The sequence below is a fragment of the Typopeltis vanoorti genome, chromosome 10, assembly GCF_054136105.1.
Source record: "Typopeltis vanoorti isolate ZY-2024b chromosome 10, IOZ_Tvanoo_1.0, whole genome shotgun sequence".
Classification (NCBI taxonomy): Eukaryota; Metazoa; Arthropoda; class Arachnida; order Uropygi; family Thelyphonidae; genus Typopeltis; species Typopeltis vanoorti.
This window is the reverse complement of record NC_143558.1, coordinates 60271823-60295960: the sequence shown is the minus strand read 5'-3', so window position 1 is coordinate 60295960 and position 24138 is coordinate 60271823. Positions and strand designations below refer to the sequence as shown.

Genomic DNA, 24138 nt, shown 5'->3' with positions numbered 1-24138 from the left:
CTAGAAAGATGTTTGCTGCAAACACTTATTGGATTCTTATTATGCACATCAAACCCATCAGCATAATTTAATAATTATGCACAATTTGAAAGAACAGGATATTGTGCCCTTTGATTGGAAAAGACCAGAGTTTGATTCTCATTGTGATGAAAAGAAACTTTATATGGGCTTTCTCAATTGAAAGTGAGTTAGGTAATCTCTTATGGAGATAGCAGGACATTTTCTCCTAGAAATATGGGGTTTAATGCTGCATACAAATTGGCCAAGAGAACATAAAGCAGTTTGCAGACAAAAATACTGTTGGTGGTGAGCATTTGATGACATGGTGGTAGTAATTATTTCTATAAACACTTCAAATATTAATTGATATTCACATGCTTTCCATTATGAAGGTAACATGTTTCAGATCATTTAAACACTAAGCTTAATATATGTAGTTAGAAGATTAAATAGGGGAGATGAGTTGTCTAGTGGAGTGATATGCCCTCTGGCAATGAACCCCTGGATTCTTTGGAAATGTCTCGTAATAATAAACATGTTGGTACTTATTCTATATCTTTACTGCCTATCAGATCCCTAGTTGGCACTAGGGATCTGATAGGCAGTAAAGAAAAATGATCTGGGCACTAGAAAAGTAAAGAAGTTTTTTCTCGTGTCAATTTTTAGCTTTGCATTCTTGTCCTTATAAGCAGGAGGACTGACAATCTTCTAATGCCTTTTTATTCTCTAAAAGGGAGTAGGCAAAGAACTTTTACACATCGGTCTCCACTCTGACTTCTGATGTTAGAAGCAACAGGAGTAAGATTGTGTCTGACAAGTGTTATTTTCAAATCATATTTTTCATTGGAAGGAATGCAAACAAAAACTTTTTGGAAAGATGCCAAAATAAAAGCTTTTTCATTATTGAAATATTAATGACTGGCTTTGCACACTTGTCCATTGTCATCTGCAATTTAGCAAGATTTGCCTTTTACTGCTTTCTGCTCCTTATGGCTCCAAAATTCCTTTTCATGGATTTTCAGTTTGTGAAATAAAATATTGCAATTGGCAAGATCCTACACAAGTGTTTAATTGTGGTGATTTTGCTCTTAGGCCAAAAACTGCTGCACTACTATTCCTGTTGAATAAGTGTTGTGATTTATCACTTAGTAGTCATGCCATAGTTTTTCTAATTTTATTTTTATTCTTTAGCAGATTTTTCTTGACAGCTCTAGATTTCATAAAATATTGGTTTTGAGCATTAAACCTTCTCGAACTTATTGTACTGTTATGATGCTTGTAGAAAAATGTGAGCATTGTCATTGCCCTGAAGGCTATAATGGGCTAAAAATTTGCTCAAATGCTTTTTTGCTAATTGATTGTTCCAGAAGTCTAATTTTCCAGCTCATTAGTGCAAATTTTTTTTTTTAATATATATATGCAAGAACTTTGGATACCATGGTTACATATTCCTTTCTAGTACCTAAAATCTATCCAAAATCTTGACCTAATAACTTAAATTAGAATAATACCTTGGCTTGGCTGTCATTCTGATTGTAAAAAAAAAAAAAAAAAAAAAAAAACTACATCAAATTTTGAACTTGTATTTTCTTTTCATCAGCCTTTAAATGCATTTCACAAAACAACTGAGTGCTTCTTGTTTTACACACACACAAACAGACGCTCTGCAGTTGTATAAGTAACTGCAATCTGATAATTGGAATATTGTAAAACTTGATTCAGCCATGTTAATTTTGTTTAATTACACCATTTGCAGGTGAAAATATTTTCAAGCTATAATCACATGAAGTTATTGTTATACAGTATATAACTTAAAGAAATTTGATATTTGGGATGAATGCTAGAATATGTTAGTGATTTTGAAAAAAAAAAAAAAATTAAACTTGCATTTCTGCATCAGGTGAATGGAATTTATTGTATGAGATCTCTATTAAAATGTGACATCAATTTTGGCTTCATTTGAGCCATTTGTCAAAATTAAAATTGTATACAAGTACATAAACCTTGCTATAGCATATCTGCTCTCCAGCCAAGAGGCTGCAGGTTCGAATCTGTCAAGGACATGGATGTTTGTGATTGTCCTACTAGCCAATTACCATATGTGTTGCTGTGTCCTGGTGCAGTATGACCTTTGATGTCTTTGCACCATAAAAATCAAATAAAAAATTGTCATACACTATAGTGAACATATCTCTATAATGAAATTATGCACTATAAAAAAAAAAAAAAAGAAACAAATGATGGCCTATAATACTATTTCCTTGCTATTTGAGCTAGGATTATAGGCATTAAAAAGCTGTTGTGTGGTCCTTTCTGAGAACCCATTGTTACATATATATTGTTTCATGTTTAAACAGTTCCTGCTATAATAGTTGGTTTAGAACAAACAGTATGTTGAGTTCCAATCTTTTATATTTTTGGTATCAGAAGCCATTTCCAGAATTCTTAAATACAATTTAGTGACTACTTTTCTTCCTATCCACAAATTATCAGCATGGTTTCCATTGTCCAAAAATAAATGGTCTCCTCCAGCTTTCCCTGGTGTCTACCAAGTTCCTTGTGACAGTCATCTTTCTAAGAAACTGTACACTGTGGAAAAGAGAATACAAGAACACTAGTTTAACAACAATAAATCTGAAAAATCTGGTTTGGCAGAATAGATACAGAGCACAATATCCTATGGTCTGAAACACTTGTAACCGTAAGTGAAAGCTGATCATAAGCCCATCTGAACTTAAATCGGAATGATCGTCTCTTCTGTCTAAAATATGGGAGTTTTCAATACCACTAATTTTTTTAAAGTAGTTAATAATTAATTATAATATTTTATGTATAACATCACGTGGCTCTTACTTTTTTTTAGATCATTCCAATGGTTTTCATTCTAACTTGTAATTAACTACTATTGCCATTGATGATGGCCTGTAATATTTCTTATTTTTGTTCTTTTTCGTGTTATTTAAAAGATAAGGTCTTATATTAATTGGTCCTAATTAATATATTACAATTAATATATTTGTAATAATGTGAAAGTTATCCGTTAAATTGAGGTGCAGCTTTGCCAGTGCTCTGCATACATGATTCATCTATTTAAGCTATGCAGAAATAAAGGCAGTCTGGTTATCAAAACCATAGCTCATGGCACTAAATGAGTTCAGCATCATGAGCAAATCCCACTCACAAAAGAGTGGGATTTGCATTTCAATTGCTTTAAGAATTATCTAAAATTTCATGCATGTCGTTAGCTAACATTTGTTAGGAAATGCAATATTCACTTATCTGGATGATAAACTCCTACTTCAAAGACAACTTGAACAGAGTTCACCTATCCTTGAAATAGTGATTGTTGCATAGAAGTGATCAGCTTACATCTGGTACAGTGAGATTACAAATGAAAGCGAACATACTGACTCACACTTTACCAGATGAAAACCCAGGTGATATGTTGTAATTGACAAGTCAGCTACAGAAAAAAGTGCAATAAACTATATAGAGATCATCAGTAGGAATGTAGAATGTCCATACATTATGAACACCTGGAAAGGTACTTTCCTTTGTTAGGAGGTGAATCAATACTGATGTGGCATGCTTGATTAGCAGGAATATGCTGGACAGTTGGGGGTGGGAGCTGAAATCTTGAAGAATCATCTGGTTTGAGCACAGTATAAAACATGAATCAGGAGTTGGGTTTCTTTGCAGAAGAATTATTAGGTACAAATCAGTAAACAAATGAATGATAATGGCAAATTTTGCAGCAAAACCATCCAACATCATGATGATCCAAGTATATTAACTGACTTCAGAAACTACTAAAGAAATATTGTGTAATGAGCTAATTTAATCAGAGGATACTGATAATCAGGAGATTGGAGCAGATGATGAATGGAGAAAAAGTAACTGGTTAATATGAATATGCAAAAATATGTGAGAGAAAGAGTTTGTCTTAAAGTATGAGATGGTCATTTGCAATACAAAATTTTAGAAAAGACTGCAGATATTGGATGCAGCAGTCACCAAAAGAATTGAATCGCATCCCCAATATAAAGGTGCATCAAAATGTGCACCTTTTCGTTGATGAAAAGTGCATAACGACAGAATCTACTGGGAACACATCGTGAAGCGAATTTGGAAATTGAGTTGGCAATAGACGGAAAGGTGCATCAGGCACCTTTTGATGATGATTAGAGAGAGAATATGAAAAAAAAAAAATTAGAATAAAGAATTGGTAAGAAAGAGTATATATCAAAATATACACTTGATATCTACATTCTAAAATTTTTTTCATATTGTCTCACACACACACACACACACACACACACACACAGTTCCCAGTACATTGTCATTATGCACCTTTCATCATCAAAAGGCACCTGATGTACTTTTCTGCCCATGGCCAGCTTAATTCCCAGATTCACTCCAAGATGTTCACTCCCTCTAAGCTGTACACACTGGTCGAACATGCCTAAACTGTGCATAAAAAAAATTTATGCTTTCAGAATCTAATTTAGTCAATTTTTGAATGTACTATAAAAAAGAGTACATATTAAGATATACACTTGTTATCCACATTAAAACAACCTTCAAGCCTTAACTGTTTGAAGAATGTTAGAGGAATATTCACACAGATTGGGCAATGTGCTTGTTCTATATGATATGGGAACCTAACATTCAGGTACATCTTGGATACATAACGTTTATCATCTGACAATGGGCATTATTTGTAGCACGTATAAGTGAAACGAACACTGTAATTAATTCATGCTGTCTAACATTGAGGCCATTACTATTGCTCTGTGCTCTTTCAACTGAACAGTGTCCAATGCCTCTATGGAGTATGCTTTGCTTTTCATATGACTCCATAGTAAAAGAACAAATGGTAAGCCCAGATGAAGTAGGTGGCCACAGAATGAGTCCATCTTACTCTATGGCACTCAGGCCTCAAGAAAGGAAGAAACATTGTGAAACCATTGAAAAGCTCTATCCTTTTGGAATAGGAGGGTAGGTTGGTAGCTGAAGCATGTCTAAATATGTCTGATCTATTGCATATTTTCTGCAAAGAATGATCTTAAAATACTGTTATGTATCTTAGAATTAATTTTCTCTTTATCTTGTGGGTCGATGTGGGTATTCCATTTTGCAGATGAATAATTCTGCTTAACTTGCTTGTGGGAAATGTTGCTTTGAGAACATGAACCAGTTTTAGTCCCGAGGACTAGAACTGGTTCACGTTCTCAAAGCAACATTACTGTTCAGAATGTTTCGCCATGTATATAGCTCAACATTTTCCTTCATTAAATGTGATTGTCGGATATCTGCTGAACCAGTTCAAGATTATATAAACAGAGCTGTAGCCATGTACACTGAACTTTGATGGTTATGTGCAGTTTGGTTCATCACTGGAATGATGGAATTTCTTTGGAAGTTACCATGCATACTTATTCATACAAATTTTTTTTTTTAACATTATTCTTCTAGTGCCTTGCTAAATGGTGGCTTAGTGTTAAGATTGCCGATTTTGCATTTGCAGAACAGTTTCTTGTGACATCATTTCACTGTGAAACACATTTATTTATATTAATTTAATACTTTGTAGGAACTTTCAGTCTACTTCCTTCTTTCTCATGACTGCTTCTATAACTTAGTGTTTTTTTTTTTATATATACATGTACAATATACAATTATGTATCCTGTCATGTTGTACCATCATTTTATATTGTATGCAAGATGGTGTCCAAACCAATTTTAACTTATGGATCTGAGAGCTTGATTAGAAATAAAACACTTGACCAAAGACTATACTGCAGATATGAGAGTCCTGAGAAAGATTAGGGAGGGGTGAACAGATGGCATCAATGGTAATATATTAAAAACGAGGATATTAGGAAAGAACTTGACATTATTAGCAGAGCTAATCTCAGGTGGTATGGTCATCTTAAACCGAATGGAAGAGGAAAGATTAGCAAAACGAGTGTTCTCTGCCAGTTAACAGGAAAAGACCCAGAGGAAGACCAAGATAAGTGGATTGATACAGTAAAAAGTGCCTTTATAAGACAAAACTGATAATGTTGGAGTCTTGACAGATTGAATTGGAGGAAAACTGTAGATAGGAAGTTAGTAATGATGTAAGTTTTTCATGTAGTATTCTCATATCCTGTACACCTCTTGAGGATATGTCAGGAATTTGATGATGAATATGTATCCTTGCAGGTGACTTCAACACACCTCTTTAGCTGAGTCAGTGATTTCTTTACTATATCAGCGAGTCTTTCAATGGTTTGGTTTTTATTTCCAGACTTATTTTCCCTTGATTACTTATTTAGATATTTGAGTCTCTAGTTCACCTGAAAAGCTGGTGGCCTTTGATTCTTTTTAAAATTTTGTTTTTAAAAGATTTTTATCTTGGGAATTAAATTTGTATACTGTACTGTCACAAAACGGCATGAAGATATCATTATCAACATGGTAAGACTTCTTATTTTTCTTCACTCTGGGTGAATATAATAACTTGTATTTGTTAGGAGAATCTGCCTTAAGGAACAAAACAATGTAAAGTTGAAATTCAGCATTTATTTATTATTTAATCTTTCCAGAGGCCTTAACATGCAGAATAAAAAATATTATTGAAAGGGTTGAATTTTGTCTGAACCCTCTGGGATATCACCAGAGTACACATTATAGCAATCATAGAAAAGAATTAGGTGGATTACCAAAAGACTTGAGCAGACCTAATATGTATTTTAATTAATATCATAGTGAATAAAGATGTTGATGAATATATATATATATATATATGAAAGCTATAATTTGCTAATCAACCGTAATACATACTGATTAAGACTCAGACCTGGCAAGACCAGTAAAATATGATTCAAAAGCGTTACCAGCTGACTCGGGGAAATCTAACTATTTGTTTCTAAATTTAGTCTTAAGAATTTCAGAGCCCAGAAAACACAAGTGTAAATAGCTCTGAAACCTGCTGTGGATACCGATGTTAAAATTTCACCTACTACCCATCCTCCAAAACCTCTAACAGCCGGTCACACTGTACCTTACATAAGGGAAAGTCCTTAAATGTAGTTGGGAGTTTGCATTTCATTAGAGGGGGGGGGGGTCAGGAATTGGTGACAGAATCATTGGACATTCTAGCAAGCTCTATTTAAATCTGTTTAAAAAGAAGAAACTTTAGAACTGTTACAGTATCTTCTTTCATTGTCCTGTTTAAAAATTGCATGAGAAACTTTCAAGAAAAATGCTTTGAAAAAAACAATGATCCAGCAATGGATTCACCTCTGGGTCTGCTTCTGGCTAATTTATTTATAAAGTTATTTCAAAAACCTAAAATGTGGCTATATTTTATTGTATTTTAGATTTTTTTATGTTCATTTAACCTGGCAAGATATGTGAACCATGTAGGCTGTAAAAAAAAAAAAGAGGCTACACTGGACACTTAAACAACAGCACCATACCATTTCTTGACACATTCTGTACATAAATGCACATTCATTTGTCTAGTCTAATCTGCTCTACTAGTTTCTGTTTTGCAAGGAACGACAAGTACCTGGAAACATATTCTGCAGCTTGCATGAGCCTAGTATATTTATGTAAAAAAAAGCTCATGTTCCTTATATGGATGCAATTCAAAATGAGGGGTCTTTTGACCAGAGGACATTCTTCTGAATGTGTTATGGAGAAATAAGCATTATTTATTAGTATTTGCTATGTATTTTGCAGGTTTTCCTAACAGAATTAATCATTTCAACATAATACCTACCATCATCCAGTTATTCTTGAGAGTTCAGAATAAGGACCACGTAACCAATACTGAGCTAAAAAATTTAGTCCCAGCAAAAATTATGTTTATATTGATGTATATATTCAAGGTCTGTGGCATCATATTTCCAACTTCCTATACCATCCTGTCCACCTCATATAAAAAATAAAATAAAAGTTTAAAATTCACTGCATATGTACATATGCCAGATTTATTTCTCCAGACTATCCTATAATAGCACATGTACACATGCAGTGAATTTTAAACTTTCATTTTATTTTTTATATAAGGTGGACAGGATGGTGTAGGAAGTTGTAAAAATTTTAGGATATGTTATGTGATGTATAAGAAGGGCTATCTCACCTATATATTCTTGCTTATTTGACATTACATGGGAAAGTCTACAAAATATTGTTGATCTTGTATCCATTTTTTAGATAGAGAATGACTGAGGTATATTCAATTATTTAGTTCATCTTCACTAAGTTGGTAGAAATGTCTCTTAGCAATTTAATTAATCCAATCTTATATGGATGGTAGTGACAATATAATACAAGACACAAGGAATGTTATGTCAAGAACTCATTTTTATCACAGTGAAGAAATACTGCCACAACCTTTTCAGCCCAGGAACATGTAGCTATTTTCAATTTGTTGCATTCTAAATTCATTGGATCTCATGCATAAAACTGGTTGTTTGCTGTTTTATTAACTTGGAATTTTTTGACATTGTAAATGAGCTGTTAATTGATATGCTTCGTTGTTAAAGTGTTAGCATTTTGTTGCATTCTTGATTATTTTGAAATATGTATTAGCGGTTTTAAGACAATATGCAAGACAGCTTTAGTGCAATTTTAATAAAATTGGTTTGTGGACTATCTTGCTTTGAAGAGAAACAAAGCATACAGTTTTTCTTTTAGTTAAGTAGGAACATAAATCTCAATTATTTGAACTTCAGAGAAAAGCATAGATGGGTATGGTTTTATAATCATAACCATTACAATAACAATACTTTAATTATTGCAGTGTCCAATTTATAGAACACAGTCCTTTTAATTATACTTCATATAATAAATGCATGAATGTTATAAAATTGTAACAAAAAGATAATGTGCACTGAGAGTGTTTCCAGATAGTTTTATAAAATCAGGCTGGAGTTCTGTTTGAAATACATAGACTTGGAAAATTGCCATTAATTTGTTTCATTATTTATTTCTTGTGTACTTTATATTAGGAAATGTGAATACATGTACAAATAGTCATTTACTGAAATCATTAAGACATGCTTTGCAGATTATCTTATATTGAGAAATTGCATTCTTAATAAGTTACTGTAAAATATTGTATCTATGTTTTCCCAGGGATCATTGGTCTGAAACTAGCAATTCATGGATATTGCTTACTGACCTAAACTACTATATAGAAATAGGTTAAGATGTTTAACTCTGGGCAAATCCAAGTAAAAGCATGTGAATTGGAACTGATCTGTGGTTTGTAGGTTGGGTAAACTTTGGTAACAGCATATTGATGGATCATGGTCTAACAGTAAATGATTCAAGCCGCATTTCAAAAAGTAGCCATTTACATAATGGCTAGGGGGGATAACAGCTATATAAGTAAAAGTATGGTTATACCTAAAAGTTAGTTGCATTTGAAAGCTTACACATTTTGTAAGTTTTCACTGTATTTCACACGCTATTTACACATTATGTGGTTTTATATAAACTCCTCATGTATTTGCCTTGACATATCTGGATTTAAGATAGGCCTTCATTTATTTTTTTGGGATCTGCTTCTGCATTTTATTTCTGCATACATTATTGCCATTATAAACATTCTTCCATAGGAAAAAGAGGCTTAATTTGACTACTTCCATCCAGCATACCATAGGGACCAATAACACGAAGCAGCAGGTTAATGCCACATACTACAAGCTTATCGTCAGTATGTAAGTACCTAATTCCTTCACCTCTGTGTTGCAAGTAATGAACTACAGAACATAATTTATTTATTATTGCAACCAGTACTTCAAGTAGGAATTATCCATTACAGTATATTGCTATTGAACGTATATTTCATGTTTTCAGTTAAAGCATTTGTGCTTAGCTGCACCTCACAAAACTGAATAAGTGGGGGAATTTTTAAGAAATTTGCAATTGAACTGTTAAGAATAGTCACATATTGTAGCACAGTACAATACCAATTATCTTATTGAGTATGTAGTACAAATCATCTTAAGAGTGCAAATAATGAAAGAAAACAGAACCAAAACATTTCTAAAAAGTATTGTGCTGAAATTTTTTTCATATTCTGTGATAATTGTGAATAAACACATTTTAAAATGTTTGCTTAATTTCTGCTAACCATATAGTGTTTTCTAACAAGCTAGAGTTGAAATAAATACAAGAATTATTTCCGTTACATATCCCAATTACAATATATCCGAAAAATATTATTTTCTCTCGTTGTGAAAGACTAACATACTTCAAGTGCTTGATGAATCAGTTTTGTTCGATCTATTTACAGATTGGACAGAATTGAGATTTACTCAATTCACGATATTTTCCAAACAAGATTGTTTGCACTGCTGATTGTGTTTATCTGATTCCATATATTATTCCAGTATTATATGTAATTAATTTATTGTTCTAGGTTCATTTATGCATTATAAATGATAATAGTGAATATTATGTGTTACAAGATGATAAATATTTAAATTTAGCACGCAACACACTTAGCATATTACTCCTAATTTAATCATCATTATTTATCAGAATCTTCTAGTTCAGACATTGTTTAATAGGTTCTTTTGACTTCATTTGGAACCTGATTGTAAATCTTTTTGTCAAGTTTTGGTTCTGTGAAATTTAGACATTATCATTATTAATTTATACTGAATACATTTAAGTCGCTTAGGAAAAAGAGACTTAATCTCCCATATGTGACATTAGGATGCTAATGGACTCCATAATCTTTTTGGGGATTAGCATTAACACATTCACATTGGGGCAATCAGAACTCTCACCAATTCCTTAACCTTTTGGTGGGTATACACTGCTGCAATTTCATGTTTGTGTATCAACAGACACAGTGCATGTTATGATAGGCTCTTCAGTTGTAATTAAATCTGTGTGTGTGTGTATGGGAATGAATTTATTCTACCATATATTAGAAAACAAGAAAGTTATATTTGGTTGCTATATTTGAATTACTGAAAGGCATAATTATAAGAATCATTAACGAGCCATGTGTGAATGGCAAATATGGGGGGAGGGGTGTATATAACTTTTGTTACTGGCAAACAAATTATTAATAATTCATAATCGAGATGTGTGCCCTATAAGTTACTAGATGGAGCGAATAATATGATCATATAGACTGCGGGCATGCATTTATGATGGCATAATAATATATGACGAGAGGGAAAGAGAAATGTTTGCAAAATATAAATAAGAAATAATAAACATAACTACAAGGAGGGTTAATATAATGAACTAATGTTGATCAGATGATTCATCTTGGTGTGGCATGAAATACATGCATGTGAGTTGATGAAACAGCTAATCATCATCAAATTCCTGCCATGTACTCCCAAGGGGTGTACAGGATATGATAGTACTACATGAAAAAAATTATGTCATTACTAACTTCTAATCTACAATTTTCCTCCAAATCAGTCTGTTACTTGTCAAGACTCCAACATTATTAGATCTTATATTTCTATCGTCTAAGGCACTTTGTACCGTATCAATCCACCTATATCTTGGTCTTCCTCTGGGTCATTTTGCTGCCAACCTGGCAGAGAACACTTATTTTGCTAATCTTTCTTTGCCTGTTCTGTTTAAGTGACCATACCACCTGAGATTAGCTCTGCTAACGCATTCCTGGATGCTGACAATGTCAAATTCTTTCCTAATATCCTCGTTTTTAATATGATATTGCCTTTGATGCCATCTGTTCATGCCTCTAATATTTCTCAGGACTCTCATATCTGTGGTCTCTGGTCTTTGGTCAAGTGTTTTACTTCTGACCCAGCTCTCAGATCCATAAATTAAAACTGGTTTGAACACTGTCTTGTATACAGTTAATTTAGTGTTCAGACTAATTTCTCTCTTATTCCATATGAATTTATTCAATTGACTTCCCACCATACATACCAGCTTTGCTGGTTCTGTTGTCTGTTTCTATATTTAATTTACCATCTTCACTAAAAATCTTGCCTAAGTAGTTGAAATGTTTTACTTGTTCCACAGGTTCTCCATTCACAACACAGTTGACATTTTCAATGATTCTGCCTATTTTCATTGTTTTTGTCTTTTTATTGCTGACCTTCATATCATATCTATTACAACAGTTATTCAGTTTAGTCAGAGAATCTTGCAGACTTGTAGCAGATTTATTTATAAGTATAACATCATCTGCATAAAGCAAAGAGCTGACATTAACATCTCCAATTTTGATGTCATGTTTAATACCACTTTCCTTCATAATGTGATCCATATAGATAATGAATAACAGAGGGGATAATGTACATCCTTGTCTCACACCAGATTTAACATTAAACCATCTTCCTGTACTTCCTTCAATTCTAACTGCTGACTTACAGCTCAAATAAAGACTCAATATTGCTTGATATAATGCACCATTGACACCATATGACTGTAGTGTATTGAATAGCTTCTCTTCGCACCTTGTCATATGCCTTTTCCAAATCGACAAAACTTAAAACAGATCGCTGTTATATTCCCATGCTTTCTCGATTATTTGTCGTAAAGTGAAGATCTGATTCTGACAGCCTCTATTTGACCTGAATCCAGCTTGTTCTTCACCAAGCTTTTCTTCCACAATTCTTCTCAATCGTTTCTCAAGTATACGTGCATAGATCTTGCCAGGAACACTTAGTAGGGAAATACCTCTGTAATTCTCACATTCAGTTTTATTTCCGTTTTTATATATGGGTACTATGAGAGCTCTACTCCAATCATCGGGAATTCGTTCCTCTGTCCAGGCTTTCTGAACTATGCATTGCAGCCACTGTAAGACTTATACCACCATACTTCAGCATTTCTGGTTGAATATTATCTACTCCTGCTGCCTTTCCACATTTCAAGCCTTTGATGGCTTTTTCTACTACAAGTATGGATATGTATTCCTGACTGCATGGTCAGTGTTTTTTTTTATCACTGTGCTGTCATCACTGCTTGTTTCGTTTAGCAGTTTTTCAAAGTAATTACTCCATACTTCAAGGATATCTTTTTCTTCTGTTTTCATGCACCTTTATCATCTCTAACTCCTTCTACAGCACTCTTTCTTCCATTCCTAAGCTTCAACAACCTCCAGAATATTTTGCCACCTTCTTGATATTTATTTTCTATATTCTTGCCAAAGTCCTCCCATGACTTTTGTTTAGCTAGTTTTACAGTGTTTAGCATTGTTGCATTTGTCTCTGTATTCTTTAAGAGCATAAGCTGACTTATTTGACAGGAACTTTTGATATGCTGTCTTCTTTTCCTTCACTGCCTCTTTAACTTCCTGTGTCCACCATTGAGTTCTGATTTTTTATCCTTGCAGACAACCTCACCACATGCCTCTCTGGCAGAATCAATGTTTTCTTCAGAGTTTGCCACTGAATCTCCAAGGTTTGATTCCTGTTCTCAAACTCTTTCTTTTTTTCTTCAATCATGTTTGTGTATTTTAGTCTACAGTTCACATCTCAGAGCTGCTGAACTATTTGCTTTAAAACTTTCTTACATGTTATTCTTTTCAATATGAAATTCAATTTTATCCTGCTCAAGACTAAATAGTGATCACTTCAAATTTCAAATCCTCTGTACAGTCTGGTGTCCTGCACCAGGGAGAAAACATCACTATCAACAATAACATAGTCAATGAGACTTTTCTTATTCCTAGCCTCTTCTCTCCATGTGAATTTGTGCACATTTTTATGTTGGAACATGGTGTTAGTAATAACCAGTCCATGTCCTGAGCAGAAATCCAACATTGTTATTAGCTTTGCTCTTTTCTCCAAATATTCTCAAAATATTTTTGTATGTCTCACAATCATTTCCTGCTCTGCTGTTTAGATCCCCAACAAGGACCAACTTTTCCTCTTTCATTATGTCAGTTGCTTTTTCTAAAGCCTCAAAAAAATTCCTCCACTTCTACCTTAGTAGAACCTTCTGTGTGACCATAGGCACAAATAAGTCTCATTGTCCAGTTCCCCATTCTCATTTGCCCACATTACTCTACTTGAGACTGACTGCCATTGAAGATTAGCCTCTTATTTTGTGTTGAATATTATGGCTACTCCTTTTCCTTGATTGTCATTGCCTGAATGTATGCTTAATGTGTATTTCTGTTTTGTTTATATTTTTATTGGTTTTCTATGAATTTTCTTTTATTCATTGATATTATTTATATTACATGGTAATTATGATTTCTGATCATGGGAATTATCCACACTTTTGTGAATACCATTCATTACCTTTTTTTTTGGCAGTAGCTGTTCTGTTTTATCAATAAGATATCTTGCACATTCTACTATTTTGTTGGAGTTCTGTGGATGTAGTCCACTTCTTATAATACATATCAAAATGAATCCTGTGTCTATTCTTTTTGAATAGACATGAATTTTTTTGAAGACTGGAATGAAAATGTTCCTGTAGCATGAAAAATATTCAATCCAAAGCATACACTATACTGAAGAAGCATGGAAAATAGAGTACTTTTATTGCATCTCTATATACTATATTTAGCAGCAATTAGTGCGCTGAAAGATGATTGTAGTGACACTTCATAATGTCTCCTCCCGCATACACTATACTGCATGCAGGTAATCAAAATAGATTCATTATAACACCAAACATAGTATCTGACTAAACACATTTGTTCTAATATCCTCTTTCAAATTTTTATTTGCAGAAAAGGTAACAGCTGTTACATTGGGCACAGAAATAAACAATTTATGTAAAGTAAAGTGTGTGTGTGTGTGTGTGTGTGTGTGTGTGTGTGTGGAAAACACAATCAGTTCAAATTGCACTTGACATTAACAGTTCACAAATGCTAATTTTCCACAAAATTCTACAGAAAAAGTTGCAACATTATATATAGACTTTGTAACAATATTCTTAAACTGACACAATAGTAGTATGCATACAGTAGAGTTCATGTGGTAGCTGTCTGTACATGCAGACATTGCCTGGTATAAATGTTAAGTTTGTTCTTAATGCCATCTTAGATGAATTTATTGACATTATGATAAAGAATATTAGTATTCTTATCATTGGGGATTGTTAGCTTGAACTTTTTTGCAGTAGTAGTAGTTGGAAGGACAATCTTTTTCTAAGGGAATATTGTATTAGCTAGAATTTCATTTTATAGTTGTGCAACAATGTATATTTCCAGAACTCTTTTCTAAGTTAAATATTATTTGAATCTGAATAAAGTAAACAGAATATTAGCTCCTTAATGACTGCTTAAATGTAGAAAGTCGTCTTACTCAATTTATTTAAAACAACCTGCAATATTTGCTATTCAGTTTTATTAGTATCTGAACATTCATGTGGATACTTGCAATATTTGGAGTGGGATAGGAAATTATCTTTTGATATGAACATGAATAGGCAAGAATTTCATATAAGGAGTAGTTGATATAAATTTTAGCATGATTCTGGAATTGAGTTGGAGGAATGCGAGGTCCCTTATTAATGTATTGCTAATTTATGGAATAAGAAATAGCGATAGTAATGATTCTCCTGAAAAAAACTGATTGAACTGTCAGAAGACTTCTAAGCAATGTAAATAATCCCTCTCCATGGTTTGTATACAAGTCTTGCATGAAATGAAAAAGTGTAACAGACCAGGAAAAAATATATAAGCATTAATATATCTACATCAGAATGCACAAATTCTAAAAAAATAAATAACGTCATAGTATTGAATGTTGCAGTCCTAACTTGTTGCCCTTCAGATACTTGTCCTCAACCTTCGTTTATCTAACTTGATGTTTATCCCCGTGACCAGTTCACCTTCAAATTGAGCCTATAGCAGCACTTAATTACTTCAAAATTACTTTCAGTAATACACAAGTGAGAAAATAAAATTGAATATAATTCAGCATTTCACATCTTTCCTTTCATGTTAGGCCTATCATGGCCATATAATTTGGCTTCTTAGAAATCTGAACCCTTCTTATGATGGGTAGTTAATCCTGTGTGTTATGTGCTATAGCTATAAATTGTTCTGGCCAATTTGCCTGTTTTATGGGATAAATCCAGTTTTCACGATGTAGGAAAACCCTGCCACTCCATACTTGGATATGCTTACTCACTTTCAATTCAAAATCCCTGATTAATAAAGGCTATTAGTGACTTATATGATATTGGAACCAGACTTTTTTTTCAACTAAAGGGCTTCATCTATTCAGAGTGAATTATGGATAAATTAGAACATCAACAGCAGTTAAAGTTCTTTCTTGCATATATATCCTCATTATAAAGATTATAACCTATGAAATTTATTCTGTTAAGTTTATTCAAAGCATTGTAGGAATTCTATTTGAAATCGTAGCTAAATTACATATTTTCAGGAAAATTTCATTTGTGGCTGTATTAGTATCACACTGCTTAGTCCATATTTCATGTTTTAGGTTTATCTGTGTGCAAATAAGCTCACCTTGAATTTTTCTTCACAAATGAACATTTATCACTGGTAAATTTTAGCTGTTATTTCTCATACCATTGAAATACCTTATTTAAATCTGCTTTGATGTCATAGTCATTTTAAGTATTGTTGTTGCTATAAAGTCTGAAAATTTTTCCTTGGCCTTTTTTTACTGAAGCTGGATTAGCTGCTTGTCTGTAATAGCTGTTCTTTGGGATGAATCTGATTAATTTTTTGTTTTAGCTTTCTCTGGCAGTCTGGACTCAGTTCCATCAGACCTGCTTATTTTCTAAATTGTAGGTGATCTTAGGGGTGTCTATTTTTAAAGTGAATAGTTCAAAGTGGTGGTGAGAAAATTTGGTTTTGAAAATACCCCGAAGAGTTAATTACAACAGCTTTGAAAATCCTGTAATGTGGTGGAACAAATCTCTGCCCCAATGCATTACAAGGGAGCAGGGATTATGTTGAGGATATAAAACTATCTGAAAATATTAAAATGAAAACGATTTTCTTCAGATTTCCCAATCAATGCTAGTGTATCCTATGGCTCTACTTTTGTCAATGCTGCTCTTCATCATCAAATTCGTGACACGTACCCTCAGGAGGTGTATGTGATTTTATCAAGGTTTTTGGTAGAGTTAACTGCAGTGACTTTTTTTTTTGTAGTGGCTTGCAGAGCACAATTTTTTATGTTCTTCATAAGGTGCCAATACATGTCAATCGGTGCACTCTAACTTGGTGCGTACTTATTTTCTGCGACTTTGAACCCTTTTAAAATGTCAGTTTGAACCTGGTGTAATTCGGACTTGTTTGCTTTATGAATTTAAACTAGTTGCGATGGCTTCTGAAGCTTCCTAAAATATGTGTGGCATTCAAAAAAGATGTGGTAGCAGAACATACTGTACAGAAATGGGTTAAAAAATTTGTTTCTTATGATGAAGCACCTGAAGATGCAACATATTCAGGAAGACCCTTTGTTATTGATAATGAAAATCTACATGCCACTGTTGAAAATAATTCAAGATTAACATGTCAAGAACTTTCACAAATGTTTAACGTAAGTGGCGAAACAATTCGTTCACATCAACTGAGAAAATCGTGGAAGCTAAGCAAATGGGTCCCACATGCATTATCAGATAACAAACTTCAAAAGCTATCAGTTTGTTCTTCACTTCTTTCACATCATACAAATAAGCTGTTTTTGGATTACTTGCTCACTTGTGATGAAAAATAGATCTTGTATTCTAAAGGAAGTAAACTTATCATTGGTTGTCACCAAACAATCCAGTACCATACACTTCAAAGGCCCCACTTATATGTATATTCCCAGAAGACTACTTTGTGTGTGGTGGACTATATCCATTATTGTCCACTGTGGATTTTCGCTGCAAGCCAGAAAATTACAGCTGAGATCCTTGATGCAACTCGAGCATGTACAGGATGTGTAACTTCAGAAACAGCCACGACTTGTTAATCGGAAGAAAGTGATATCTTACAGGACAGTGCAAAACTTATCTGTGAGAAGATTTGTGCATTAGGATGGGAGATACTCCCTTTCTTTTTATAAAAGCTGAATTTACAAACATGTATCTTGTTGAGAAAAAAAAAATTGTAGATTGTGAAGTTGCTTATTTTAATGAATAAAACATTTTATGAAAATTTCTGCAGTTTAATTTTTATTATGAAAAACCACACTAATTTTTTTGGTTACCTGATAGTACTAAATGAAAAAAGTTACATCATTATTTCCTATCAACAATTTTCCACCAAATTGATTTGTCAAGACTGATAATATCAGATCACATATTTCTGTCTTCTAATGCATTTACTGTATCAATCCATCTTGGTCTTTTTCCTACCATCCTGGCAAAGAGCACTTGTTTTGCTAACCTTTCTTCTCTTATTCTGTTTAAGTGACCATGCCACTAAAGATTAGCTCTTCTAACAAATTCCAGAATGCTAACAATGTCAAGTTCTTTCTTAATATGCTGTCATTGATTCAATCTTTTCATTCTCCTAATATTTCTCAAAATTCTCAGATCTATAAGTTCTGTTTATTTCCATATTTAATTATCCATCTTCACTTAAAATTGTGCCTAAACAGCTGAAATGTTTTACTTGATCTCCATTCAGGATGCAGTTGATGTTTTTAGTGTTTCTTCCTATTTTCATATTTATCTTTTTATTGCTGATTTTCCTACTGAATTTATCACAGCAGTTATTCAATTTAGTCAATGAATCCTAAATGCTTGTACTGGATTTATTTAGAAGTATAACAGTATCTGTATAAAGTAAAGAGCTGAGATTGACATCTCCAGTTTTGATATCGGGTATAATATCACTTCATAATGTGATTCATATAAATTCTTACTAAATAGCTTAAGGAAATACAACGTACAATAGAATATACATTAAAATAATTTTTAATACACTTCCAATATTTCGACAACGTCACATTGCCATTATCACAGGAACTTGAATACAAGACACGGGCTTGCGTGTACGTGTCTTGTATTTAAGTTCCTTGATAATGGCAATGTGACGTTGCCGAAATGTTGGAAGTGTATTAAAATTTATTTTAATGTATATTCTATTGTACATTGTAATTTCCTTAAGCTATGTAGTAAGAGTGTATAACCAATGTCTCAGCCTTTCCACAAGGATTCATATAAATGATAAGAATGGAGAAAATGTGCATGTTTCTCACCTGATTTAGCATAAAACCATTTTCTTGTATTTCAATTGTAACTGCTGACTTACAACTCAAATATATTGTGCAACATAATGGCATATTTTGCACCATATATCTGTGGTGTTGAACAGCTTTTCTCTTGGCACCTTGTAATATTCTCATGACTTCTCTACTATTTGTCTTAAAGTGAAAATTTTGATCCTGGCCTCCATTTGGTCCAAATCCAATTTGTTCTTCTCCAAGCTTTCCTTGCACAATTTCTCTTGGCCATTTCTTAAGCATACTTGAAAAAAATCTTACCCTGAACATTGAGTTGAAAAATTCATCTGCAATTATCACATTCCTTTATTTCTCTTTTTATAGATGGGTACTATGAGATCTCTACTCCAATCTTTCAGAATTCAACTCTAATCAGGCCTTCTGAATTATGAAGTATAGCCACTGTAAAACATTTATATCCATATTTAGGAATTTCTAGTTGAATATCTTACTCCAGCTGCCTTTCACATTTTAGGTTTTTGATGGCTTTTCTATTTCAAGTATTGATATGTATTCCTGATTGTATGCTTCTTGAATGTTTTCTGCTCATGCTGTTAGTGCTTGTTTCAGTTCAGTTTTAATTAATTTTCAAAGTAATTACTCTAAACATCTAGAATATCTTTATATTGAAAATCTTTTTCAATAGCATCCAGAATATTTTTCCTTCTTTCCAGCATTTATTTTCTGTGTTCATATCAGATTCTTCTTGTGACTTTTGTTTAGCTAGTTTTACACAGAACTTCACCTATATTTTTCTCTGTATTCTCCCAGAGCACAAGCTTGATTTACTTGCCAGGAGCTTATGCTTTCTGCCACCGAAAAACTTAAGTAAAATCTTCAGCAAAAAATACTTTTCACCTACTCAGCTAATGCTGTGTATATCTGAAACCCATCTCATATTGTTTTCATGTGTGACATGCCAAAAACCTCTGATAGCATAAAGTAGGATTCTGTTTGTTTTCCTATGAATGTTTCCTAGGAGGGGAGAAGAATTCCTTTAAGTGTCAGATGCTTTTTTTTTTTTTGCTAAACTCAACTCCATAATGGAACAATTTCTGTTGTTGAGTTTTCCACGTTGGTTATTCAGCTTTCAAAGAGCTACGTTTAATGAATGCTGTTTTAGAAGACCATTTGTATGTATCTTTGTCCCAAATGAACACAGTCCACTTAGAACTGAGGTGAGGGACAAATTATCATCCTGGCATACAGAAGGTGGAATTCTAAATATATTTGGACAGGAAGCTTAATACTTTTACAATATTTTAGTTAATTAATATGTTCATCAGCTGTGAGAGAGCTTGGAACATTTTCCATATCTTGTTTGCCATCTCACACTGGATTATAGGTAATATATATGGAGGTGAAAGTGTTTTCCCCTCCTGGAAACGCTTGTGTAAAACAGGTACACTGACTAGAACAGTGCATGCAATTAACAGATATAATACACTGGTCTTATAAGCCATTTGTCTGTGTTATGTATATTGCAATGTAAACAAGATCTTGATATAATGGCAGACTACTTACCATATGCTCATTGCAAAGCCACCTTTGGGAGGAAATAAGTCTGCTTATATTCCACTATGAGGCTTTGGCTCAAAATTAGTTGAAATTACATCTCCAGATGTTTTGCTGGACATACTAATACTAGGTCAGATCAGTCCCCCTACCCAAGTACAGTTTAGTTACTGTATTTGAGTCGACATAGAGCTTGCATTAAAATAAGATTAAAATGCTTCTTCAGTAATATAATATAACATACCAATTATAGTAATACTCCATAAAACTCATCTATTCTAGATGTATGATACCGGAATGGGATCTCAATGTTTAATACGAGATGATCATGAGGTGATGGCTATGAGATGCATCCTGATATGCATGGAGAGTCACCTGGTTATAACCAGGAATATTATTCTTACTTTTGACACCCAAACTTATGACATTGATAAAAGCAAAATGTTTGGCTCTACATCCTAAATCCACTAATGTGCTTTAAATGAATTTCAGAAATATGGATATCTAAACTGTCTTTCGTGGCTCTGTCATCTATGCCTAGTGTGGTAGTAAAGGCCATGGTAATAAATTCTGATTTTCAAAGAAACCTCAATTTGTTGCCTATGAAGGAGAAAATCCAACCTACTAATATGCATGGCAAAGGTGGAAGGATGAAGAAACAAAAAACATATGACACCGAAAATATATATTGTATTGAAATGTAAATAGGGTGCTTGCTAATATGTATGTCCTGATAGCTTGGCAATTAAGAAATCGAAAGTGGCGCAAACCCATGTGTCCATCCAATTTTGGCATATCTGAACTTTGCCATGAGTACTTTTCTTTATTAGTTGCATCATTCCTGAAACAACTCCTAAAATGATCCTGCTTAAGAGAATATGCTTGTCATGAAAGTTATGTCAAGGGCATCACTGAGGATAGGTACCCAGACTTCTTATAATGCTTAGCAATATACACATTAGAAAGGAAGTGTTCTTGGAATTATGGGATATTAATGTGAAGTCATCAGCCTGAGTTTCCAAGTAGCCCACTAAGATACTTAATGTGCAAACTTTGCTTACACTTGGGTTAAAGGGCTAAACAAGAATATAATTTCATGGCAAGTATAATTTATCTTGTAACCAAGTGAAAAATCTTGTCAGCTAAGCATCCCTGAAGCAGCAATGTGTGTAACATTGTTTCATTCAGGCAGCAACAACTGAATTTCTGTAAGCATCTTGATTTCTACAAGATCAGAACCCTGAGTGCCAAGCAGCAAAAAAAAGGGAAAAAGATCAAGATATAGCATAAGGTATATTTTGTAAATATCCTACCACATGAAATCTCATAGTTTATAAATGTGCTTGGGCCAAACCATGTTACATTAGACATCCAGAACAATCTTGGATCTAATTTACATAATTTATCAATCATACAGTGAGTAGAAAATTTGTAGGATTAAAAACAGAAAATGAAGTGTATACACAATCTACCCTGGAACAAGATGTGTAGTTTCTGAATACAAACCAGTTGTAGACACTTTAGAGGAAAGCTTTGTTAGAATCTCAGCAACAGCTTATCCTCTTGAATTTTTGATAGCGAGAATAAGAGAAACAGTGGCTCATCATTTTTGCAAATAGGCTAGAGCCATGTAATCAGCCATTCATTAAGGAGTAACTACAAAAAGCACTTTTTTCTTAAGTCAGGGCAGGTGTCTTTTATCTTAAATGGATCTCCTCTTAGTATCCAGCAGAATACTTATGGAGGAAGAGTTTCTAGATGCTTGGCATAAGCAATAATGATTGCCATCACACAACCAGGAAAAGATTCAACACCATTATCGACCTATCACTATGACCAGCTGTCTTTATCTGAATCATATTGGAGAAAATGGTAAATGTTAGACTTCTCTGGTATTTGAAAAGCAGTGATCTCTCCAACACTATGGTTTTCATAGACACTGTTCAACCTTTTTTTTTTTTTTTTTATATAGAAATATGTTTGAAAGATGTATTCTGAAATGTGAACATTTGATTGGTTTTCTTTCACACGCATAACAAAAAAAGCCTGGTGATATGGCATGTTCTTGGAACATTGGTATGGTTGTGAAAGAGATTAAGTGAGCTGTTGTATGAATTTTCTCGTAATTATCAATATTCATGCCAACATTATCTACACTGAACATAATAGTTTTGCACCATGACAAGTATGCACCCCATGTCTTCTGTGGCAACAGTGTCTCATATCCCATTGGCCTGCCTGCAACTGTTTAATGCATAAAGAGCAGCAGTCTGATTTCTTACCTGTTTGTAGTAGTAGTTTGAGATCTGTTAGATGTGAGACTGTTTTTCTTGATTGTATACTGCCTCCGATCAGAATGGAGACATAATGCAGCAATTCTAACGCTAAACTCTGCATGCATTCAGCTTGTGCTTATACACACCAGAAATGCAAGATCTATATAGACCCATTAAGTTTACAGCATATCTCCTCTGTACTATCTATTCTTAGTGGTTTGTTTTACAGTTGTATAAAATAAAAACTCTTAATTTTGATGTTTGGTTGTGTTGGATCCCTATACTAAAATTGAGAGAAATGATGTTGCAGATGCTAGCTCAACTCAAAGCTTTGCCAGTCTCCTATACACACTTCAGATAAGTTGAGAATTACAAAGTTAATCAGTGGCAGGAAGCACTGACAAATTGCATGGGATTAAGCCTGAACTTATGCATATGCAGTCAAGATATCACTGAAACAGAAGAGGGGGAAGTTGTTTTTGCTAGCTCCACATAGGCCACTGTCATCGTACACATTCTTAGCTATTGACAGCTGGAGACCCACCCACCCATCAATGCATAAACTTAGTCATGCTCTGGTGGAGTAATATTTCACTCTAAAGGAATGCAATTTTTACTGATCTAGTTGAGCAGCATATGCTCAGGGAAGTTTGTCAGATTGACAAATTGCATGAAGTTTTTTATTTAAAAAAAAATATTATATAAATACATTTGGTCATAAATGTTTATATACTCAGTGGACAAAACATTAGAGATACCTACCTAATAGCATGTCTGTCTTCCTCTAGTGAAATAAGAACCTATACTCTCCGAGGCATTGATTCGCCAAATGCCATAGATAATTCCAGCCATGACTGTTACAGCATTGTCCATAACTGCACCTTAGATGCAAGTTTCAGTACATGGATGTGATGTCTTGTTAATAGCATGCCAGAGAGATTCGATCGGATATAGATCCAGGTACCTTGAGGGCCACTGCATGGTCCTAAACTCAGATGAGTGTTCCTTGAGCCATGCCCGGGTGGTTGCAGTCTGATGGGGTGGCACATTGTCCTGCTGAAACAGACCATCAGTGCAAAGGCCAGGAAAGTGTAGGTGATCAGCTGGCACATTCTGGTAGCTCACAACATTTAAGGACCTCTCCTGATACACAAAGTGACCTAATGTGTCACATGCCATCCCCA

The 24138-nt window shown here is 33.7% G+C and overlaps 1 protein-coding gene across 8 annotated transcripts in view; it reads left to right on the top strand.

Annotated features, from left to right (window-relative positions):
• The window catches only part of LOC150102446 (uncharacterized), a 108954-nt gene that overhangs the window by 29228 nt on the left and 55588 nt on the right, over nt 1-24138 (top strand). For 3 of the 8 annotated variants that reach the window (XR_016548961.1, XR_016548959.1, XR_016548958.1), the window contains one exon: nt 9618-9695. The exons of 1 other annotated variant lie outside the window; for it this stretch is intronic. Coding sequence is in view for 3 of the 7 variants with exons in the window: in XM_090399758.1 (XP_090255884.1) it covers nt 9618-9719; nt 16676-16736 (163 nt within the window). In the remaining 4 variants the exon portion in view is untranslated. Of the gene's footprint in view, nt 1-9617; nt 9720-16675; nt 18092-24138 lie in introns of those variants that run through there. 4 more of the 8 variants (XR_016548960.1, XM_090399760.1, XM_090399758.1 and 1 more) reach the window with 3 other exon arrangements.